Source organism: Stegodyphus dumicola, chromosome 11, assembly GCF_044657685.1.
Source record: "Stegodyphus dumicola isolate Sdum_Otavi_A_Nest chromosome 11, ASM4465768v1".
Taxonomy (NCBI): domain Eukaryota; kingdom Metazoa; phylum Arthropoda; class Arachnida; order Araneae; family Eresidae; genus Stegodyphus; species Stegodyphus dumicola.
In genome coordinates this window covers 18,971,445-18,995,622 of record NC_140778.1, presented here as the reverse complement: position 1 = coordinate 18,995,622, position 24,178 = coordinate 18,971,445, and the positions used below count along the sequence as shown (strand labels likewise).

Sequence of the window (24,178 nt, the reverse complement as noted above, 5' to 3'; positions counted from 1 at the left end):
TAAAGTAAGTCAAATACCAAATGATTGAATAAGTGCAAAAGTTTAAAAATTTAGAACAAAATGGTTTTACTACAATATTTACAGTATGTACAATATGCGCACTACGTACTATGACCCCAGTAAGGGGTAATTAACGACTTTAGGTTAGAATTCGATGCCTTACAGATTCGTACCCAACATCATTGAACCTGTTTAGGAATGTATGAGGACCATCCGAAGGTGACTGTATTTGACAGTATCTTAAAATGAGGACATACGCATATAAATAAAACACAAAATTCTAAAAAAAAAATTAATATAGAAAGTCATAGAAACTATATCCGATAAAATGTTTGCAGACCTTTTCCTATTTTCGAAAACTGCAAACGTGAACTGCCACCCATGGGAAATAATTAAAAGACCATAGGAATATTTATAGGTGCGTTAAGCCGGCGGCAAAGAACATTTGAAGCAATTCGTACATCTTTTCTCGGATGGTAAATGTAGATGAGAAAGTGAAATGGAACAAAAGAATCTAGTTAAAATCCTAGATTTAAACACGTATGTATACCATCAAATTTTTATGAGATATTTTAGTTTCTGTCTTATTTTGAGTTCTTTTTAAAGTCACCTTTTCACTTCCTACTGAAACTTTAAAGTTCTCTAAATTAATTTAATATTACTTATAATTTTATATTTTCTTCAGTCATTTACATTTTATTTTAAAAACTGTAAACAATGAATATTTGTCTAGGCAGGAAAACAGAAACGCATGCGAAAGTGCAAGAAAGCCTCACGGGAAATTCGGAAGACTTTAAAACACACAATCAAGTACAGTTATTTATAATATAATCTGATAATAATGTCTAACTATAGTGCTAATTGCCATTACATGCGGGCGGCAAAATATTGAAACGTGTTTAATGTATGATATATGTTGTAAAATGATGTCCATCGCAAGAAACAGAGTTATGATGATCATTGAAAAAAATTGAAGTAATCGTTTTCCATCACACGCAATACTTCGATGTCGAGAAGAAATGGACAAGAAGATTAAAATACCAGAGAACATCTAAATCCAATGCACTAAATGGTATGTAAAGTGTCATTTCAAAGACCACTTTTGTCTGCATTAAATTTCGCTTAGGGCGGAGTTCTGTTTGAAGAATATTCTGCGTAAATTATATCACTGGATTTGTAGAATTCAGTTTAATAACTGTTAATCCATTGCCTTCACGATTTTCTCGAACCCTCGTTTTAAAACACGACGCGTTATGTTTATGCAAGGGATGAAAGGAAATTTCTTAATATATTATATGACAGGAAAACATTATTTAATGAAAAAAACTATAGGCCATAAGAAATGCAATAATATGTTATAAGTATTGCATTTTAAAATTATTTTAACACTTTTGGAATCTTAGAATTCTTTTGGACTCAAGTACCAGGATATAAAAAGAATGCTGTACAGACATTCCAGGGCAGAACAATATCGGCATCTACCTGCGATGCCAATAACTGAAAAGAAGTCCTCATTTTTCTCGAATCTTGCCAGCCTTATTCTTCAAAGATCTTTAATTTAAATAAAATTCTCAGAAATGATGGAAAAGGGCATATCATTAACAACAGAAACTTGTTAGTGATCATAAACTACAGCACAGCTCTCGAGCTAAATTCTTTCCATTAATTATTATGGAAATCAGAGACAATTATAGAGTTTCTACACATTCGGCTGCATTACTTCCATATTATTACTTATAAGATTTACTGTTTACCAGACATATGTATTCTTTTTTGATATTTTTTTATTAAACGTTAAATAACGTTTAATAAACGTTTTATTAAAACGTTAACCGTTTAATAAAAGTTTAATAATAGTTTAACGTTTTTATTAAAACGTTAAACGTCTGGCTTACACATAAGTCCCCAGATGGTACAGATAATATCTCACACTGAAAATCATTGAGTTTTGATATTAGTTAAGTAAAGTAAAATTTAGCTTGTAATAATTTTAAATACCGGAATTTATCTAAATTTATGGCTCTAAGTGCTTCAGACTCCGGCCAGCGAAGAAAGATTCTGCTCCCACTTAGACCAGGAAATGTGAAAGTAACTGTGTGTGTGATTATGGCAAAGCCTCGAGGGCTATCTGCCTAAGGGGAGGGATGCCTTCGTGGAGGACTTTCTAAGGGAAACTGGCTCGCATACACGTTACACATGAGGAAAACCAGAAATGTGAAAGTACACTGCGCAAAAAAAGGGGGGGGGACAGTTCTATATCTCTCGTTCTACTGGACCGATAGACGAAATTTAAATTCCGTTTTACATGTCTCGAAAACGCGACTTAGGATGTATATTAGATTTATATATAGCACTATTCTAACATAGGTATTTTGACACAAAATTGGACCTTTTTCTAAAATAACATACCAGGTATTTTACACATTTCGATTCTACGACTCAAATTATGCCCAGATATTAAATTTTGTAAAATCTGGTGCAAATTTGCAGAGAAATTCAAAAATTTGTCTTGGTCCCTTGTTTTTTCAGGTTGAGCCAAGACTAGTTTTCTTGGCGGACCCCCCTTAATGAATTTATATCAACCTATTTTCCTTTCAATTCTTTTCATTGCGCACGAGGGAGGAATACTTCGTTTGACAGGCATTTCCGTACGAGATGTTGAGCGTTACGCCTTTTATTGTTCTTCAGTGTTCAGCGGCTTCTTTGCTTATAGTCTTTTTTACGCTATAATAGTACACGTTGCGAAATGTGAGATAACGATTAATGTTTATGTAATGCAACCGCATTGACAGTAACACCAGCGTAACTTAAAATATCGAAGATTAAGCTTTAATCTTGCCCTGTTATCTAAATAAATTGGTCGCTGCAAAAGAATCACTGCATTTTTAACTGTTACATAATGCGTTATAAGAGAGTTCCTTCAATGTAAACTTTTGACAATTTCTAATGAGCGGTTCAAAATCTACAGTTTGACCTCTTTATTTATTTGTTTGCGAACCGGTAGCTATATTTTATGATTTTCGTATTTTAAATTAATTCTTTGATAGATTTCTAAATGATTGCAACTGATCATAAACATTATTCCTGTTCTTTCGTTTTAGAACAGGAATAATGTGTTAAACTTACTGTGTTTATAACAGAAGCGCAACAAGTATACTTTTGCGTTCTATACAGAATAAACTTCTATACAGAATCTATACAGAATTCATAAATTTGCAGGACTAGGTTTCGAAGGTTATTTGCACTTCTGCAGCTGAAGAATAAGTTTTCATGTACTTAAATAATTATCATTTAGACAAAGGATTGCATGCGTGACCTTAAATGAATCTAAGGGCAAAATATAATTTTCTATGAATGTGTGCCCCCACAAACATTTGGATTTCGAATCGTATTTCTACAATGGCGCAAATTGAAACAAACAAAATCGAAGGCTTATAACTGTAGCTCCTCAAATTACTTTAAATAAATCTCAAGGCAAAAATCATTTTTCTGTGTGTGTGTGTGTGTTTCCTTATAAAAGTTTGCACTTTAAATCTTAGACCCAGAAATTTTCTCATTAAATCAAATAAATGATTACACGAAAGCACTTGTAAGCCGCCTGTCTGTCCGGACCCACTCTTTTCTGTCATCTTATAGCAATATAAGATAATAAATTATATAAATATTGTATTTTATTTCTTTAATTTGTTTTGGCAGGCGGGATGCAATTTACCCAACCTTGTTTTAAGGCATGGGTGTCTAAACTATCATCGTTTGAGGGCCGCATTCCAAAGAAAAAAAATTGGCGGGACCGCATCGCAAATTAATTCTTTTTATTATTAATTTTTTATTTGAGTTAGATATGTAGATGTATCTATTTTTTATTAATTTGTAAAAGCTTCGTTTTACTTAGTTTGGATTTCATAAAGATGGAAAAAATTCAAATTAATGATATGGATCGATTTGCTTTTGTTGAACAAGTAAATCGATATCAATTTCAATAGACGAGGTTGAAATTTTTAACGCATTTTCAAGATGTTTGTCAGTTACCGTTGTCCTATTTTTGTTTTTTGTATGCTTCAGTTTTGAAAAACATTGTTTACAAATATAGGTACCGCCAAAAGCTGAAGACATTAATAAAGCCTGATTGTGAAAATTAAGATATTTATTGCGTGATAGGTAATATTTATAAAACTCCAGTAAAGAAACATTTTAATTTTTTTTTTTTTTTTTTTTTCAGTTGAATGTCACTTTCAGTTCAATACATTCCATTTGAAGACTTGAAGGTGATTTACATTCCAGAGAAAATGGGGTAGAAAATATGTTGAAATATTCTTCATTTTTTTCGAAAATCCTGAAATCTACTTTCAAACTCTTGAACCTAATCAAAATTAAATGCAGCATATTTTACATATATTGTGCAACTCACAGGTTTATGTGCAGCCAAAGTACTGAAATGTGTTAAAACGTTTACTTTTATTTGATTGTGCCAAAACTTTAATTTTCTTTCAAACGCTGTTATCGTTTAGAACACATTATTAATAAGTTGATTTCTTTATTGAAATCTCAAATTTAAATCATTCAAATTTTCTGTTAAGTCTACTAATAAAGCTAAATCTGAAACCCAAGCTTCATTTTCAAATTCACTCACAGGTTTCCCTTTTGTTTCCATAAATATTTTTATTTCAGTTCTTAAATCGTAAAATTCTTTGAGCATTTTCCCCTTTCTGAGGCATATCACTTCTGTATAATAAATAACATCTGCAAATTCAGTGCTCAGTGCTTAGCTGCACTTACACAGCACTTAAATTCAGTGCTTAGCTGCACTTAAACAACTTCTAAATTGTTGATAACTCCACAAATATTGCTTGCAGATTTACGTTAAGGCATAAAAACCTTAAAACCTTAACCGAAGGATAATAATAACACAATTCAATAATTTTTAAAGCAAAGAATGCACAACGTACAAACATATAGGAATAAAGAAACTGAGCTCACTATGCTGAGTTACGAGTTACAGAGTATATATGTGTGTGTGTGATGTACCAGCTTTTTTTCGTAGCTTAAAATATCAGACGATAAGTTTAAAAAACAGGATCCATTTATTATTATTCAGGAGAAACAGCAGTTACAAAATCAGATATCCGGAGTAAATAAAAATAATTACTAATAACTTTTTGTATGAAGTTTATTGCATCGTGACATTTAAGAAAAAGCCCCCGATATTCCTTTGCGAGTCCTTTTATAGCCTCTGGAAAGGCGGAGCTTCCAAGAAATGACGTCAGCCTTGTCAGCCAATCTAGTTCGCTTTAAATATTTCCAGAACATTCTATAACTGTACGTGTAGAAAAGGCGGGAAAACAACTTGACTATGAGGCTGTAGATTTAATTCCACGTACTTTCAAATAAGAGACCGTCGCCATTAAAAATGAAAAGAACATACAGTTAGAATTTTAAGTGTATTCTTGACTATGGAATTTTATAATTACACAGATATATATATATAGATATATATCTATATATATATATAGATATATATCTTATATATATATCTATATCTATATATATAGATATAGATATATATCTATATATATATATATTTACATACTCTGTGTGCGGCCGGTTGCAACCAAAATACGAGGTGTTCATCTACATCTTATAGCAGTCCTACATACGAAATTTCAACGTTCTGAGGCTACTCGTTTTCGAGTTATGCGAGATACATACGTACGTACGCACAAGACGCCACGAAACATTCTCTTCAGAATTCATTTTAAATCAGTTTTATGATTTTTTTTGGGGAAAAGAGTCCTTTATTCTGTCCTTACTTGCGGATGTCAAGCAAAAGCATCATTAAATTGCATTGGATTGCGGTCAAAATCGATATTTTCGTTAAAATATGATACCCGAAATTTTTCGCGATTACAATACTTCTTTTTACTTCGTACAAGGAAGTAATAAAATCGAATAGATGGACATAAAATTCAAAACTTAAATTCAAGTGTGTGGTAAAATATACCACATGGAACGGTTTTAGAATGTATTTAAATACTTTATAAGTTGTGAACTTTTTTGAATTGCAAAAGTATAAATTGAACTACATGCTAACTAATTTGTATAGCTAATAATATTGCTTATACTTACTTATTACTTAAAAACCCAAAATTCTGGTTCCGTAAGTGAGAAAGACAGTTCCCGTCATCTAGCGCCATCTAGGTGTAAAACAAGACGTGAAATGTAAATATTATAATATTCTTAGCCTACAGGGAGAAAAACTGAGATCCGTATTGAAAATAAGAGAAATAAACTCATGCACGCTATTTTCATATGACCCGTATTACGAGACGTATTTCGTATCCCGTGGAAATACCGGGAGCCGTACGCGAAGGATTTTAATCCACCATGACATACTAACAAGTTTTTATTTAAATTTTTGTTTTAAAATAAATGTCAATGAATCTATTATATATGAATCAAATTCAAACATTTATTTTTTTAATAAAAATTTGTAAATATAAGTACTTCCTAATTTGTGTTTGGGCCGCATTTTAAGACCTTTTGGGCCTCACATTAGACATCCATGTTCTAGGAGGAAGTTAATACTGAGAGAAATAAAATCTTACATAACACTAATTAACGAAATTTAATTTTAGAAATTTACGAAATTACTAATTCTTAATTTACGAAAGAAACTGACTTCATCTATTTTGCAAAACATTTCTTGGATTTTTTTTTTTTTTTTTTTTTTTTTTTTTTTGAAAAACTACGTTTGCCTTTGGAAAGAGGTTAGGACATGAACATCCATTTTTATTTCTTAACCCCACCTATTAGAATGAATTTTAAATTGTATTGGGTTTTCAAATGAAATATAATCCAATACAATGAATTATTATTGCATCCCTAACCACCGGTTTTTCCGCATCGCGTTAGAGAACATAATTTTGCAAATTGGCGCAAAACTAGTCCTAATTTTGGCTACACTATTTAATAAAACTGCGTTGCCTTTTTAGGCGAAGCTATGGTGTTGGTATTAATGTTACATTACAATTTGCATTGAAGTTAAGTAGTTGTCGAAACGCTGTGTGTTGCTCAATGTGTTCGTCGTGTAACTAGTTGTAATTAACGTTTTTTGCCAAATAACGTACATAATAAAGTTAGGGAAAAATCCACGAAGATATATGCTTGTATCTTAGTGTGAGTAGAAATCATCATCCAAATCTATGATTTTCAAAGTCCAGAAAATAATGGATGCGAGTTCAAAAGCAGATTAGTTACATTTCGGAGTTCCTCTGCAGAGTGGAAAGTACCACCACCAGCAAGATGTAGTTGCAGGTGTGAAAAAAAGGTAGAAGTCCGAAGAAGCAATGTCGCTGGCATATGGTGGGTGCGGCAAAAGATCGCATTTGAGAGCGTACAGAGTCCAGCCGGTGAATCCAGATACATATGATCTTGCATTATCTTCATGGAGCATTACCTTTTCCCCTGGAACTCAGTTCAACGTTTTCCCTTGACAACAGCTTCAAGACGGACTAGCATCTGACTGTGCACCTTACTACCCAGGGTTTTACCATTTCCCAGAAAATCTTTGGGGACAACAAAGCATATCCAAACAAATACAAATCATGATCTATTTGTTAGTCAAATTGCGCTCTGCGACGCTGCCGACGGGGTCAATGGTGCAGATCAACCTCCTCTTCGGCCTGCATTATTGAAGTTAATCCACTTTTTATCACAAGTGACGATCCGGTCCAGAATTTTGTCCTTCCATTGATATTCGAGCAGATTAGTGCAGGCCTGAATACGTCTGTCTTTATCTGCTTGTGTCAGCTTATGCGGCATCCAGCGATTAACTTCCTACTTCTAGTTTATACGACGCATTAGGCGACTAATGGACATGGCACTTAGGAAGCTGTGAAATGGTTGCATGCTAATTATCTTCCACTAAGTTCTTGCAGACCAACTTCAGTAGGTGGGCCAGAATGCTCTGCTTCTTGAGTGCCATAATCCTTATTTTTGAATTTGCCATAGTCCTCATTTTTGACAGGTGACATTCTTTAGCTGATTTGTTGCAACAAAGCTGGAAGTAAATGATGGTTTTGGTCTTCTAGCTTGTTAGTTCCATTACAGAAACCTCCATCGACAACCGTTATCGACGTCCTACGAACCAGGTGACAGAGTATAGGAGACGAGGCAGACCAAACCAACATATTTCTGGCTCTTCGCCGAGACGTCGTACGAGCCAGAGGAGAAACATTTAAGGAAAGTGTAGAACATATGCTGAAACATGTATATATTTCGTAATAAAAGCACAATGAATTTGAACCACATCTTCCGAAGGAGAGTTATGCGTTAACAGAAAATGTTGTATACGAAATGCATTTAGTTCACAAACAGATAAAATCGTTAAGTTGTTAAATTTAAAAGAAAATATTAATGTATAAATTTTAACTCATGAAAACAAGACTGTTTTTTAAACAACCTGAATAAATGGCGGCCCTGAATGCAAATTCAGTTTGAGGCCAAATTTTGCATTTCAATATTGCGGTGAGTTTTTGACGTAGGAGAGGGAATTTTGTTATGTTTTATACTAAACTAAAATATTAAAAGATAAGAGTGAAAATGATTCTTAATGTAGCGGAAGGCCCAGAGCAATGTATGAAAAGTTAAGAGTCGTAAGGTTTGCAAAATTTACATTATTTTTTTATTTAAAAATGTGAAAATATGAAACTTAGCATAATTTAAAAAAACGTTTTAGCTGTAAGGGTATGTGTCTATGATTGATGGTTCCTAAACAAAGGCCGCCCGTTCGACCTTTGCCGCAAGGCATAAAGTTGAGCTGCCAAATGTTTTCGCGATGTATTTCGGAGAGTTGTAATGAAAGAAAGACAATTCAGTTAGTTTAAAATTGGCAGAAACTGTAAAAAATTCAAAAAACGTAATCTGGACAATTTTTGCTTTAAAAGGTGCACTTAGAACAGCACGGTTTTCCAAATAACACACAATTATCAATTTGAGGGTTTTGGAAGTTTCCGAGAAATAGGAAGCGACTTGCGTTTCATTCATTAATTCATTTAACGCTCAACAGAATGACTTACTTACCACAATTTACGAATTTTGTATTTAGATAGCTAATTTTAATAGAATTGTAATTAAAATTTTTATCATTCTCCGTGCAATGCAACACGATACAAGTTTTAAGAAGAAGCTATGTCGGAAAAGTAAAAATACTGGAGCACGTGCATTTAACATTGACAAAAAGGTTTATCTCGGTAATTTATATTTAAATTGAATAAATGTAATTGACTACTATGTTGGATGTAACTTTATTTACATCATCCGTTTTCTTTCTAGACATCTCGAGAAGCAGAATTTACAAGAAAGGTCTCACGCGGCCTGTTAAAACTATTTAAGGTCGAAGAAAGAGAGTCTAAGTTCATTTGTTTAGATAGTTGCTTAGTTAATATTGCAATTTGCAGATCGGCGCGAACTGAGATAAATTGGAGTTAGCTTTATTTTTAGATAACGCTTTCCACTGTGTTGTATTTTAGCGGTTTTAGTAGTTTAAAGTATAACTACCGATAATATTGCATGATATTTGGAACACTTGTACGAATATCTGTGAGGAAAATTCTGGCATTCTGTTATATTTCTTTTGCTAAGAATAAACTTTATTAATCTTCATTGACTTATGCATTCAGTCTGTTACGCACCCGCACGCACGCAGCAATATATTACCAACAGCAATACATTAACACATTTCTTCGAATACTGAAAAACGTAATTACGAAGTAAAATCTGCTTTGTGGACATAACATTTGTTCTTTTAAAGAGTCATGATATGGACATAATCAAAATAGATCTTTTAGTTGGAGCATCCAACAAGGTTCAATATTTGATTTAGCTGCTTCAGCATTTATTCGCTGCAGAGAAATTAGTTTTCTATTGCTGTGCTAAACAATCCCTAGCTGCTCAACTTTGTATTATCAAAACAGACAGTAATTTAGAAATAGCCCCATGTTGGACTGATCATGGACTAAATTAGCACCATTCCCTTTTACAATCGTTGGGATAAAAGGTGGATTAGTACTACTAAATTTACAATTTTTTCCCTCTGCCAAGTGTTTCATAAAGAACAAGCTCGTAAGCAAATGTGGGTTCAATATACTTATCATTTCTCCCTAAATAATTAAAAGGATCAATCAAAAGAGAACATTATCCAGGGTATCTTAAAGAGTTCTTCGAGAATCCTGTGACCAACGAGATATTGTGCCGAGGTCCCTGTGAACATGCGGGCTCATTGTTGCCGGACATACATATGCCAGGCTTCCGAAAAATTCCAATTACGTGCCGGTTAATGATATGCTGGAAAAGAACTATCTATGATATAAAATGTATAGAATATGTATATTTACAACACGTTACACTACCACTTAGAAAAATATTCAAAATATTTATATCACATATGTCAAAGAAGTGGACAACAGTTTTATAATAACTTTTTCTATAATAAGCATAAGGTTCAATCATTTTGCTTAAAGATGCACTCCTCTTCGAATGTATGAGTGTCACCGAAACGCCTACATAAATTTAACCAATCCAACCTAAAGGGAAAAACCTAATGGAAAATTTAATTTGGGCATTTTCGAACAGGTGTACGCTCCCTTCGCATTAGTTAAAGTTTATCAGATACATATTTAAAGCTTACAGAGATAAATGGTTATTTTAATAAATGGTAACCATCCGAATATTATGCATTTCTTTAGATATAGACGCGAAAAATTTGAAGAGGGTGGATCCAAATAAAAGGCTACAAGGGTGAAAAAAAATTATTTGTTACAACATACAGAAGCCCACCAGCGGCCGAGCGGTAAAATCGCTGAACACTGGTAGTTCGGTCCGAGGTTCGAATCCCGCGAACGGGCTGGCTGCATGGGCGTTTTCGTGGTTTTCCCCATGTGTAACGTGTGTACGAGCCAGTTTCCCTTAGAAAGTCCTCCACGAAGGCATCCCTCCTCTTAAGCAGGTAGCCCTCGAGGCTTTGCCATAATCACACACACACACACATAAAACATACAGAAAATGCAGAATGGATTCAAGAGGCATACTTACCCACCATTTCTCCACATAATCGCCAAATATATTTATGCATTTAAAAAAAATCTGAATGCAGGACAAACTTATTTAAAACGGCTTTGTAGAAATCCCGTACCGGGTCACTGAGCAAGTTCTCAGTGTCTGTTTCCACATCACTATATGAGGAGACCGATAAAATTATTACAGATAAATGTTCCTTCAATTTCGGAAAACGAAAATTGTCACTGTACGCTAAACCTGGTCTAACCAGACTTCCCACTTTTGCAGCAATTCTTAACTTTTAGAGCAGTATGAAGCTGGGCATTGCCACCTGCAGGACGACACCATCATAATAGGGAGCTTCTTTCGGATGGCTTCATGTGACCTCGTCTAAGTGATACAATAACCATCGGCAGTAAAGGTAACTGAAAGTATAGATTTGCCAGTTGTTGAAGTATCTAACATCTGCAATTCTCTTCACATTTCTTTAACGTATGTTAAAGATGAGACACATATTCCAGAGTTATCACAGCTAAGCGTTTATTTTATTAAATGGCTACTATTGAAATACTAAATATATTATTATTAGTCATAGAACCTAAGCATTTGTAAGATTGAGTATACAGAATGCACAAATATGTTCAGTTTCAATACTGTTATATTAATCTTTAAGGGTCTGACTTAATTTATATGCCCCACCTGAAGGGCATAACATTTTGTTGATTCAGTTATAAGAAGCACTCACTTGATGTTCTAGGTCGTCTCTTTTGTGTCATGATGCAAAAGGTTGATAACATTAGATGTCATTTATTACTTAGATCCCAAATACTATGTAATATGCTCAGTTGACATCAGGGCTTGAACTCGTGAGTTATTCTTCCTCCTCTGGGTTTAATTATTGACAAAAGGACTGATAGTGTTTTTTTTTTTTTTTTTTCCTTTTCTTTTTTCCCCCGCAAATATGCCTTATTTTGTGTGTTTTATTGGTAATTTTTAAATCAAAATTAATTTTATTTCTTGTAGAGACAATACAATTTAATGCAGTTCATAGTAATTTGCACTTTATTTTATTTATATTCGGGCAATACTGATCATAATATGTACTTTGTCAAGCGCTGGTACTACAAATTAAAATTATTTTCTTTTTTCTGATATTTATTGCCGTATGTTAGCTATTAACATGTTATATATGTAGCCCATTGAGCAGAGAGTAATCATGGAAATCATGAAGAAAGGGAGCTTTCTGCAAAAACGGAAGCTTCAGTAGCTGAAGGTGTGATTTGTAGAATTATATGTCTACTATATACAGTGATATAATAAATTTAAAACATTTGCTTTTTCCATTTTATTTTAATGAATTAGCTCTTTATTTTATTTTATACAACATGTTTGAATACGGTAACTAATAACTGACTACATAATTTGTAAAACTTGTACGCCACAAAGAAAAAAGTCTAAAATGTGATTTTCAAAATAAAAGAAATTACCTCAAACTATGTTGCTAAGATCAAGGTTAGAGACTTTCTTTACGAAGAGTGCCATGAAACCAAGTTCCAGTATCAGTCGGAAATGAAAAATATGGATTATAGAAAAGTGGTTGTTAATACAATAACGAAAAATAATCTGAGCATATGGTACAGTTTTTAGGATTAGTTCTAGAGAAAAATCTGTCTCAGTACTGAACGCCCGTGTGAGAATTTCATATTGCAGTTCACTGCCTTCAAATGAGAATAAAACTATTCTAATTATGTTTATGAAAGATGAAGTTATTATTAATTCAAGATAGTGTAGATTGATTCACACAATAGAATAAATCATAAATTCCTGAATTAATATCTTCAGGTTGCTATTTTATGGCTTTATTAAATTCTATACTATTTGGTGACAATGAAATCACGTTTACAAACGATCGTTTAAAATGTGTTGAACTTAAGATGTAAATCGAAAAGAGATTTCCTCTACATGAGGGCCAAATTATGTCGTCTTACAGATTTAGATTCAGTAGTGTCACATGATTAAACCAAATCGCCATCCTCGATTACATTTAGCAATGCAGTTTCCTCGCTTTGTTTCCGAAGCCAATTTATATCTTCTAGATGATAAATGGAGAGCTTTTCATTTAAATCAAAATTTAGATCTCTTTAAGAGAATCATGTCCGATTTTTTATATTTGTTATGTAAAGTAAAAGATAGACTTTAAAATTTCTAAGTATACTTTACTTAACTTTATGTTTTGACGCTAATTTGCTCCTTGATTAACTTTAACTTGCTCCTTGGCTAGCGTAGAGAACCTTTCTTCCCAAGTAAACCGTATAAGACAAAAATGCCAGAAAGTCACTTAAACTAGGAATTGTAAAAGGGCAACTGTTGATGAAAGATGGAACAAATTTACTTCATACAAGATACCCGTTTTTAAAACTGCAAATATCGTTTTTTATGACAGGCAGTATTAATAGATAAAAAGCCACGACGTCGAGGGAAAACGAAAGGCAAGACTAATATATCAAAGATCATATGAATTAGATACACTGAATGGAATGCAAATAAGCTTTCCATGGACCAGTTTTGTATACATTAACTTTGACTTTCTTGCATTTGCTACTTAACATTCTTTCTCAAGTTAAATTATTGAATCTTAGAAATCAATGCAATATCTGTTAATACATCCCTCTCCCGCTTTTCTTAAAATCTAGTTAAAAATCTTGAGTTATATTTGTTAGTGCAAAGGACAAGCTTTTATTACCCAATGTATTATAAGAAAAGAAAACGTAAATTAACGCTGCTTTTAAAAAAAAAAAAGTAATAATAGTAATAAGCCAGGCGATAAACAATGCAGTAAGAATTAGGTTAAATTTAAATGCCCGACATGATCTTTTTAAAAGTTTAAGATCTGATTTTTAGCAGATTGTGAAAACTTTCTTTAATGACGACGAAAATTCAGTTATTGAATTAACCTTCCACCACGCGCACTTCGTAATTTTACATGAGTACGCGCGCGTCCTATTTTTTACGACATCCGTTATTTTAGTTTCGGGCACGAAAAACGACAGAAATGTGTGAATATTGATAATAAATTTGTTAAGAAATAAAATATTAATCTTATTATTGCAAACTACAAATGATATCTCATTTAAATATAAGTAAATTGTTTTAAAGTTCTTATGCTAGTGAGATGGAAATGCAATGATATATTTCATTATAGAAAATTTTAAATTTATTACTGAATAATTATATTTTAAAATCGAAGCTAATTTTAATGTTCATCAAAGACGAGTATAGACAATAAAAAAGGAAAACACCTTCGTAAGAAAAAAAATAAGTTTAGCATTTCTTACTTCTGCAAGGAAATTTACTTCTTACTGGTTACAAAAACGCACTTTAAACTAACTTTAATATTTTTATTTATTTCTAAAAAATAGAAATAAAAGAAAATAAGGAATGTTAATCGCTATTGTTCTCCCATCCAAAGGTTTCCTTGTCTTCCTTTTCTTCATCAGATAATTCTTGAAGAATCCGAGCAAAATTAGTTGGTTGTACATATATTTTTTTTTTCCATGAAAACCGATATAAAATTTGCAGACCCAAATGAATTCACATTAAAATAATGCAAGGCGATTAATAACACAAAATTGCAAAATATTTGAGAAAAAAATATTTTCCCAATTTTAAAAGACGACCACGCGCGTGTGGCAACATATGGTAAAAAACTTCCACGTAGCACAAAAGCCCAGTTAAAAAAAAGTCAAATGACTTCCTGTGGCACATTCCATGATGCGGAGAAGGGTAGAAGGGAGGAATAAAAAATAACCTTCAGACGTCTCAGCTTCGATATGCGAAAAATATGCATTAAAAACTGAATTTGTCTTAAATTTTGCGCATACGCGCGTGCTGGAAGGTTAAGAATGTGAACAAAGTTATCGAATGTAATGCGGACCTGTTAAATCACACTGCATTTTCTAATTTGTTGGTACATTCTCAATATAACGCGCACCATTTTTGTTACAAAGAAACCTGAAGGGTATATATGAAATACTGTTATCTTTTGAAGTCGTTCATTCGAAGATTTTTGAAGCCTTTCGAACAGTGTTGTACTAAATTGACCAACGACATGGGGAATAATGTAATATAATATGTGTGTGGGGAAATTCAATGCAAATGTGCACAAGAAAGTTATTTAAAAGGTTTCTAAAAAAGGGGGAAATAATTTGGGATTTGAAAGCAGTCAGCCGTTATAATGGTTAATAACACTGACTGCCGTAGCGATGGGCCCGGGTTTGAATCGCGGAGAAAGCAGGGTTGTAACTGTCGGTCCCTTCATATGAGGCAGTACTGATTACCCCCCCCCTTATTTAGTGCTTTCATAATGCAATGGCCACCACTTCCGGACCTTGCAGTAGCGCAAGCCTGATGGCTCTTAAATTAAGCTACGAATGTACTTCCGACTCAATGAGTTCGCAGAGTTAGGAATCTGATGTTTTCTCTTACTGTGGCCATACTCTGGTGTTTTCGAAGTTCTCATTTCGAAGTTAACACCAATGTCTTTAGAAAACCGCATTTGTTTTAGCAGAAATACAGTTGATCTAGTGTTCCTCTTAATAGTAAAGATATTCCTGCTAAGCGAAATAAACGTAGTGTCGGTTTCAAATGCAAAATCATTCAGTTTGTGAAAAAAATGGAAATCTTGCTGCAGCAAGAATGTTTTGTATTGGTAAAAGCTTCAGACGTAATTGGAACACAAATATCACAATAATTAATATACAAAAGGAATGAACGTACATTGCTGAAAGGAGCAACGAAATGACTTATCGTAAAAGAAAACGTTACGAATTGTGTCCTAGAAATTCCTAAGCAACAACATTCATGTACACGTTAGAAAACACATTTCTTATGCTCATTTTTCCTTAGTTTTAAATCTATCATTCTTATATTCGGCATATAAGGCGCACACCTTTGTGGTCGAGAACGTGACCCGTACAACGCAGAAAAGTGCTTAAAATAAAAAATAAAAATCAATATTTGCAAATATAATGCAACCACATTAACGGTGGTATCAATATAACTTTCAGTCACTAAAATGTAAGATTTAATAATCTTCATTTCAGTGACTGAAATGATAATTGAATTGATCTTCTGATAAGACATTGTTACGTGTGTAATATATTGAATACACAAAATAGGGGTTTTCGTAATAGATTGAATACACACAGATTCGATGATAAGTTGATAAAATCCATTTTACCAAAAGAAACACTTCATAATTCTGGAACTTTCCACAAAAAAGCTGTACAACTCTTCACAGTGGTACAGAGTACAATCAGTAGTTACGCTTCAAACTAAGATCGTTAAACACAACGCAATGCAAAGCGCATCTAAAGAGGGAAGCTAATCCGGATGTACCTCAGTATTCTGAACTCTTTCTTAAACATGCGCCACCTCTTCAGAAACAGGCTGGGCAGCAGAAGAGCCTTTTTAGCATAAGCATTAGTGCAGAAGGAATAAAATGTCATATGTAAGATTAAAAATATGTAAATCAAAATTATGAGATAAAAAATATATATCAAAATTATGATTTTAAATATGTAAATCAAAATTATAATTTAATTTAGCGATAGTCCTTAATTCCTCTTCTCTATTTTATGGACTGCGTCTTTTCTAGATCAATTCAACTCGTATGGCTTGGTTAACGCTTACGATATACCGAATTCGAAACTTGAATACAAATTTTCGAGCACTGAAACATTTTGTTTCTCTTTAGCTATTGAGAAGTTTTTTTCTGTCGGGAACATGACCAGTACAACGTAGGAAAGGGCTTAAAATAAAAAATAACGGTCAATATTTGCAAATATAAAATGTAACCACATTAACAGTGGTATCAATATGAGTTTCATTCACTGAAGAGTAAGATTGAATGTTTGCTTCTCACCTTTACGAAATGACCGCTATAAGAGTCATTAAATTCTTAATTGGTAGGTAATAGATGGCTAATAGAAAACTAAAAAACAAATGATTGCCAACGATAATGATATGCAAGTTTCAAATGCTTGGAGCGACTTCGATTTTAGAGTATAAATCAAGCACATTTATTTTGAAAAGGATTCTTGCAGAATGACAGTTCCTGACGTTAGCAACTAAGAGTCAATAAAACCATACTGTAGTGAATGAGCTCTTTACTTTTTCTATTATTATTATTAACTGCGAGCCTATTTCATTCCTAATTTAATACATTCTAATACATACCTCTAACAAAGGTACGTATAATATATCAATAATCAACACTACAGAAATAAAATTGGTGTTTTTAAACAGCTTCTATCTAAAATAAGAATTTTCCGTTGTCTTTAATATTTTTAAAGTTTTCTCGCAAAGCCAATTTTTTGACTCGTATTGAAATAGTGGTTGTGGAAATATTTTCGGTCGTTATGTCTGTGGCAGAGAGTTTTCGTCATCTTCGATATTGTGTACCACGACTTACTTTCGGCACCAAACTACTTTAAGTGTCCGGAACGCACGGGAACATAACTCTCCTTATATGGATACAGTAGTTGCTAAGAGTCTTTTCTGAAACTTCACACGATTTTTAATAATGTAAATATTGTACATAGCCTAACTTTCTCTTAGTTTGAACTTTCTTGTATTTTGTTTTAGCAATTCAAGAAGTATGCAACATCCAGATAATTTCTCCTCATCACGTGACAGTGCACACTAACCTGCAGGCTTCGCGGACCAATCAAATGAAATGCAACAGAACTGCTGCTTCTTACGTGACAATGGTCACGCCCTCTTGCCCACCTTCACCTTTACTCCCAGCCAGGGATCATTAGTTCGGAGCTTCCATTGTCATGTGTCGCATCGACATTAGATCAGAGAGCCGGAACCATGGACCTTATAAGAAAGAGACCAACCCAAATGGGTTTCTTTTTCCAATACTCCCTTTTTATCTAATGGACTCAAAACCGCGTATCGCTCTTAGCTTGGAGTATAGTATTCACGATCAAAGCAGTGTTGCATTATGAAGCGATAAAAAGCTTTCCACTTGCCTAACGAAGCCCATAGCTGCTACAAGCCCACACATCGTACGCTTACTTCAATTCCCGACAATATTCAGAAATAGATACAGAAGAAACTTGTAAAAGTCATGAAGGAATAAGGATGCTAATACACTGAGATGTACTTCAAAGGAGAGGCAACTTTTTTCTTGGTACCCCAAAAGACGCCAAGATTTTATTATTTCTAAACAAACTAGATAAATACTAATTCAGAAGTCAAACAACAAAAATCAGCGTTATATTTACAAAATTTTCACAGGACTAGTTTCGATGGTTTTACCGAACCACCATCTTCAGCTGCAAAACCGCAAATGAACAAGATAGGAAATAATGATTAGATAAGATAAGAAAGCCTGGACAAGAATAAGCAAGTGGCGCCATCTGTTGGCGAAACCAGAACTAAAACATAATTTCTCTAAAAGCCGAAGGCAAATTTGGATTGGAATTAGGATCGTTAACTAGAACAGAAAGATTTTTATGAATGTGAAATACTTCTAGAAAATCCAGTTCTCCAATGGAAGATGTTTTTTGAATAATTTTAGCAGCAGAAAAATTGAAAGTATGATTTTCGGACCAACAATGTTGAGCAACAGAAGACTTCTGTGTTTCCTTTTTTCTAACATATGCCTCATGTTCCTTGACGCGAAATTTTAAGGCTCTCTTAGTTTGGCCAATGTAAATTAAACCACACTGGCAAGGAATCCTATAAATACCCCAGGAATTCATATCCGGAATGGGGTCCTTGAGTATAGAAGTCCCAGTTTTACTGATGGGAGAATAAACAACCCGAAAGTTAAATTTCTGCAAAATATGTGCAACTTTATAGCTAATTGATGGAAAGAAGGGAATGACAACAGAATTTTTATAATCTCCTAAAATAAGAGTGTGGCTTTTAGTGTGTTCAGATGAGAATTTTATAACTGCTTGATTAATAATGTTGGGTGAAAAGCCCCTGTCAATAGCTATTGCTTTTAAATAATTTAGTTCTTCATCGAGGGCTAGTTTGGAGGAGCAAACTTGAAGAGCACGGAAAACATAGGAATAAAATGAAGTTAACTTTTGTTTAGTCGGATGACGATTTAAAGTGTGGTGGAAGGCAAACCGATGAAGGTTTACGGTAAACTGTAGTACTGAAGTTGGATGTGTTACGTGTGACCAGAATGTCGAGAAACGGAAGAGAATTGCAAGTCTCAAGTTCAAAAGTGAACTGAATAGCAGGATCAATAGAATTCATTGTTGAAAGAACTTTATTTAAATCATCTTTATTACCTTCAAACAGGGTAAAAGTATCGTCTACGTAGCGGAACCATGCCGGGAAGTTTAAAGTTTCAAACAATTTTGATTCATAATAATGCATGTAGATATCAGCCAGGATGGGACTGAGGGGGCTTCCCATGGCTAATCCCTCAGTTTGCTTGTAATATTTATTTTGGAAAACAAAATGTGTTTGCTTCAAACAGAGTTGAGTGAGAGAAATTAGCTCATCAATTTCGATGCAAGAGAAATGAAATTCGCGAAGTCTGGTTTCTAGACATCTTAATGCACCCTCCACTGGGACATTGGTGAATAATGATTTTACATCAAAAGGAACCATGAGTAAATTACTAGGAGAAATGTTTTTAACCTTTATTTCAAACTCTATTGAATTTTTTATGATGTAAATGTTATTGTCTAATAGAGTGGAAAATCTAGAAACTAAATATTTAGCTAATGGATACGAGGCAGCACCTAAATTTGATACAAGTTTCATACTTACTAGTTTTTTCATATACTCTTGCGATATATGTATTTTAAGATGACGGATAATTACAATGTTTAGATATAATATTTTAGTTTTCTTTTAAATAAACCTGCTTGCCTATATTTAGTGGTGGCTTTGGAATAATTTGCCATTTCCTTGTTTTTACTGTTGGGTTTTGCATTTAAATTGCGTCTACCCTTTGTTGTTTTCCAGAAATGCAGTTTGAAATTATCCGGTTAACGCCCGGTGATCTAATTATGAATCAGTTACTTTTTGCCTGCTCAATGAGAATGGTATCTTTGAATCACTTCTTGTCATTGTCTGGTTTCATTGCACATGTGGCACATGTTTATAATAAATGAAACAAAAACATGATAAGACAGAGTTTCCCGTTACAAATGATGAGATGAAAGGTTTTATTGGTTTCTTGATTTTCTCCGGCTACCTTACTTTATGTAGTTGACGTGATTACTGGTCAAAGGAAGAAAATCTTATGGTACTGATAGTAAAAAATGCAATGCCTCGAAATAAATATTTAGAATTTAAATCTCTAATCCATTTTGCCAACTATAATTATGCATGAATGCAGAAATCAGACAGGACATTTAAAGTAAGAACATTAATCACTGTTTTCAAAAATTTGGAATTTTCTATAAATTTCTGTCTTTAACTCCATACGCGTCATTATTACTCTTGTCTCAGGGGTGTGAGTCAAGTTACTTCGATGATTGGACTTTGTCATTATGGCCGATGGGCCCTCTTTTCCTTACGCGCTCCGTTTTCCCGGCTGGGAACTATGTGATAGTTGACATTCTGATTGTTTTTATGTGATTAGATCAATATAGATTATTAAAGCCCAACTGGGCTAATATAATCATAAGCAATTAGCATTTAAGCATTAAGCAATTAGTCATAGAGCCGGCAATGTCGAGTGCTTTACAGCGACAGGCCGGCATAAGAGTATAAAAAAAATAATAAAGTGATGATTAGATATTACTGTCATCATGTTTTAAAATAATTTCTTAACTCCAAACCCCTACGGTAAATTTTGAGTTATGCGTGGAGTAGGCTACTGTTATAATTTTGATTTTATTGTGGTACGGAGAGTTTTGAGAATACTTCGAACGAACCGCTTTGAACACGAGTGGTGAAAAAAAAGTCCTGCAACCAGTAATTCATCCCAATAGCTTCATCAAATTTCTGACAATATTTTTTTCGTTCTTATCATCTGCTGTTGCATTAGAAACAGAAGGATTCAGACAACAGAACTGCTTCTTGCCCTTTAGTGGCTGATAAGACATTAGGAAGCAAAAATCGTGGTACTTATGACAACTTTTTCGACGAAAGGAACAAAATAACTGTAATTAAATGGAAGGATAACAAGTGTGTAACAGCAGCAACAAACTTTGATTACATAGAGGCTCTAACCTAAGTGTCAATGTATCAAAAAGGTTTGAAAGTAAAAACACTAATTTTGTAACCTAGTACTATAGCTCAATATCAAAATGATATGGGTGGTGCTCATCAGCACGACTGGCTGTTAGAAAAACAAACAATTCAAATCCGTGGCAAAAATGGTACTGACCAATATTTACAAGAGTTAGTGAGATGGCTGTCGTAAATACGTATATTCTGTTCCATTTAACAAATTCTGAGAAGAAAAGTATGAAAGAAATCCGAAAATATATCGCTTTTGGCGTACCTCAAGCTCGGAATAAATTCTAAGATAAGCACTGGAAAACTTTTGGGGATGTTATCAAGACCAAAAGATTCTGTACGTTTAGATAGAAAAGACTATGTTACAGGTAAAAGGTGGATGTTATCAAGACCAAAAGATTCTGTACGTTTAGATAGAAAAGACTATGTTACAGGTAAAAGGTAAAAACAAAGAAAATGCCCTTTAAAAAATGTAAGGAAAGATTTCCTACATTTGGTACAAAATGCGATGTAACATAATTTGTGAAATGTTTTCCACTATATCACCTTTAAATATTTCAAATTGCTTGTTCTTTTATTACCAGAAGAAACCAGCGATCTATTTATAGGTCACATACTATCTGAACTCCTAGTTATGGTAAGCAAATAAAACTTCATAATTGCTTTATTTATGGTATACGAAATGTAATTTAAAAGTATTTTTCAAAAATTCTCATTTTAAAGTAATTTGAGCGTTAACGTGTTATATCCAGTTTCCGTACCAAAAAAAAAAAAAAAAAAAAAAAAAAATATCCAATTTTTACATCCTAGTTCTTTCGAAACCTGTTGCCGCTACATATAGTTTAAACACCGTTCACAAGGAGGTTTCGCTTTGATTTTGATTGCCTTTTAAAGTACGGCGAAATTTAATCGCAAATTATTGGTTGCGTTATTTATTACCGACTCTAAACCTGTCAAAATCTTGTAAAAGCTGCGTTTAGTCGGTAGTTTAATCTTAAGGTACACAACTTTAGGGAGGCCCAATTTGCTGAGCCCGTATGTGTGAGGCCCCTCGTGGGATTCCGTGATAAGCTCTGGTAAGAGCGGAATTAATTCCCGCTGTAAACCAGAATATACAACCAAAGCATCAAACAATGGGGTTTTTCTCAGATAAGGAAGGCATTTGGAACAACCGACACAGCCAGCAGGCTTGGATAGACCAGTTTTTCTTCACAACTTGAAAGATCTAAAATTCTCGCTAAACTGAGCTAGTCGGCACATGGAACCAACCAATCAGGAGAGTATTTCAAATAATCATCATCGGCAGCAACAGAAGGGCGCTAAGTTAAATAAATAACATGGCTGACGATATGAGCGGAAGACAGTGATCTAATTGCCGAAATTCAGCGACATCACATTATATGGATATCGACTAAAAGGTTACAAAAACAAGTGAAGAAAGAATGCGCTTGAATGATGATCGCAGATCGTCTTCATCGGAATAGTAAGCAATTTTATTTTCCAATTTGTACCATTTTTGTGCTTAGTTTTTGAATCTGGAGAACTAATTGAATTAGTGATATCAATGATCTCAGATAACACTATATCTAATTGAAGTATAGAATTAACAATGTAATTAAAAGTAGTGAAAGCAAAGCATAGGAAAAAGCGCTAATGTAATATCTTTTTTTCTTCTTCACTTTTCTCATCATAAAACGAATGGTACTGTTTATTAAGTCATACAATAAAAGGAATCACATGGACTTTATAAACTCGCGCATTAGCTAATCATTTGGAATGAAAATACTACTAATGATAGTTGAATTATAACAATAAAACCTAACAATGAAACATGTTTTTATTTTTCTAAATAATTTTTGATGATTTGAAACTTGTATACTAAATGAACAAATTTTGAACAAGCTTTGAACGTTTTGAACAAAATGATTAAGTGTGGGAATGGTAACTCCTTGCCATACTTAATTAGTCAACCCAGAAAAGAATGATGGTTATTATACTCGTATAATACTGATATTTAACATTTACATTTTATCAGGTAATAATAATTATATAATTATTTTAAATTTTACTGTTTTGAACGAAGTTCTAAAAACTGCATCTAATTGTGTTCCAGTTAATGAAATATGTCACTTAAAACATTTCCTAATTTTGCCTCGTAAGCAGTTTGTGGCTATGCTTTCAAACTTTTAATATTGATTTATAATATTGTTGATTAGATTATCTACGGTTGGCAGAATTTAAGAAAAATGTATGCGAGAAATAAAAGAACAGCCAAGAGTGGTGATGGGGCTAACTCTGTTGAACAACCTTGGCCTCTTGCTGCCCAACGCAGCAATGCTGTGCGACGGATGGCTGTGGCAAGAGAAAATAGAGCGCATTACTTTCGAGACAGACCTTGTATTTAGTTATTTTTTTTCTATTTTGAGACTATTTTCCAGTATCTCAATAAATACCTATAAACTAAACTCAGTGGCTTGACTTAACAGCCCTAGTGGGCTAAGGCCTGCAGTGCCCCTATATATCCTTTCCTGACCGTGTGCCCCGGGATATCCTTTCCTGACCGTGTGCCCCGGGATGCATGAGCATATGCCCTAAAATACCTATAACATACCAATAATAAGCTGGGATACAGGTATTGAAGTTAAAGGCCTCCCTATGAGAAAATGTCCGGGAGACAAGGTTTCAAGGTTATCAAACTTGGATGACAAGGAAGTAACGAGTATAGAATTTAATACACTTTCGATTTCAAGATTTATGGTGAGAAATTCTTCAAGAAACAGATGAGCATTGCCGATAGCACCCCTCCCCTTAGGCAGATAGCCCTAGTGTGCTTTGCCGTAATCTCAATAAACCAAACCAAACCATCTTTTCTAGAGGGAATTGAGCTATCCATGATAAAGTC

The 24,178-nt window shown here is 33.6% G+C and overlaps 1 protein-coding gene across 1 annotated transcript in view; it reads left to right on the top strand.

Moving 5' to 3' along the window:
* Positions 1 to 23,681, top strand: part of LOC146993821 (uncharacterized) — a 79,359-nt gene extending 55,678 nt beyond the window's left edge. Inside the window, exon 5 of the mRNA XM_085826251.1 lies at positions 23,493 to 23,681. Coding sequence (XP_085682377.1) covers positions 23,493 to 23,681 — 189 coding nt within the window. The remainder of the gene's footprint in view (positions 1 to 23,492) is intronic.
* Positions 23,682 to 24,178: the final 497 nt, after the last annotated feature.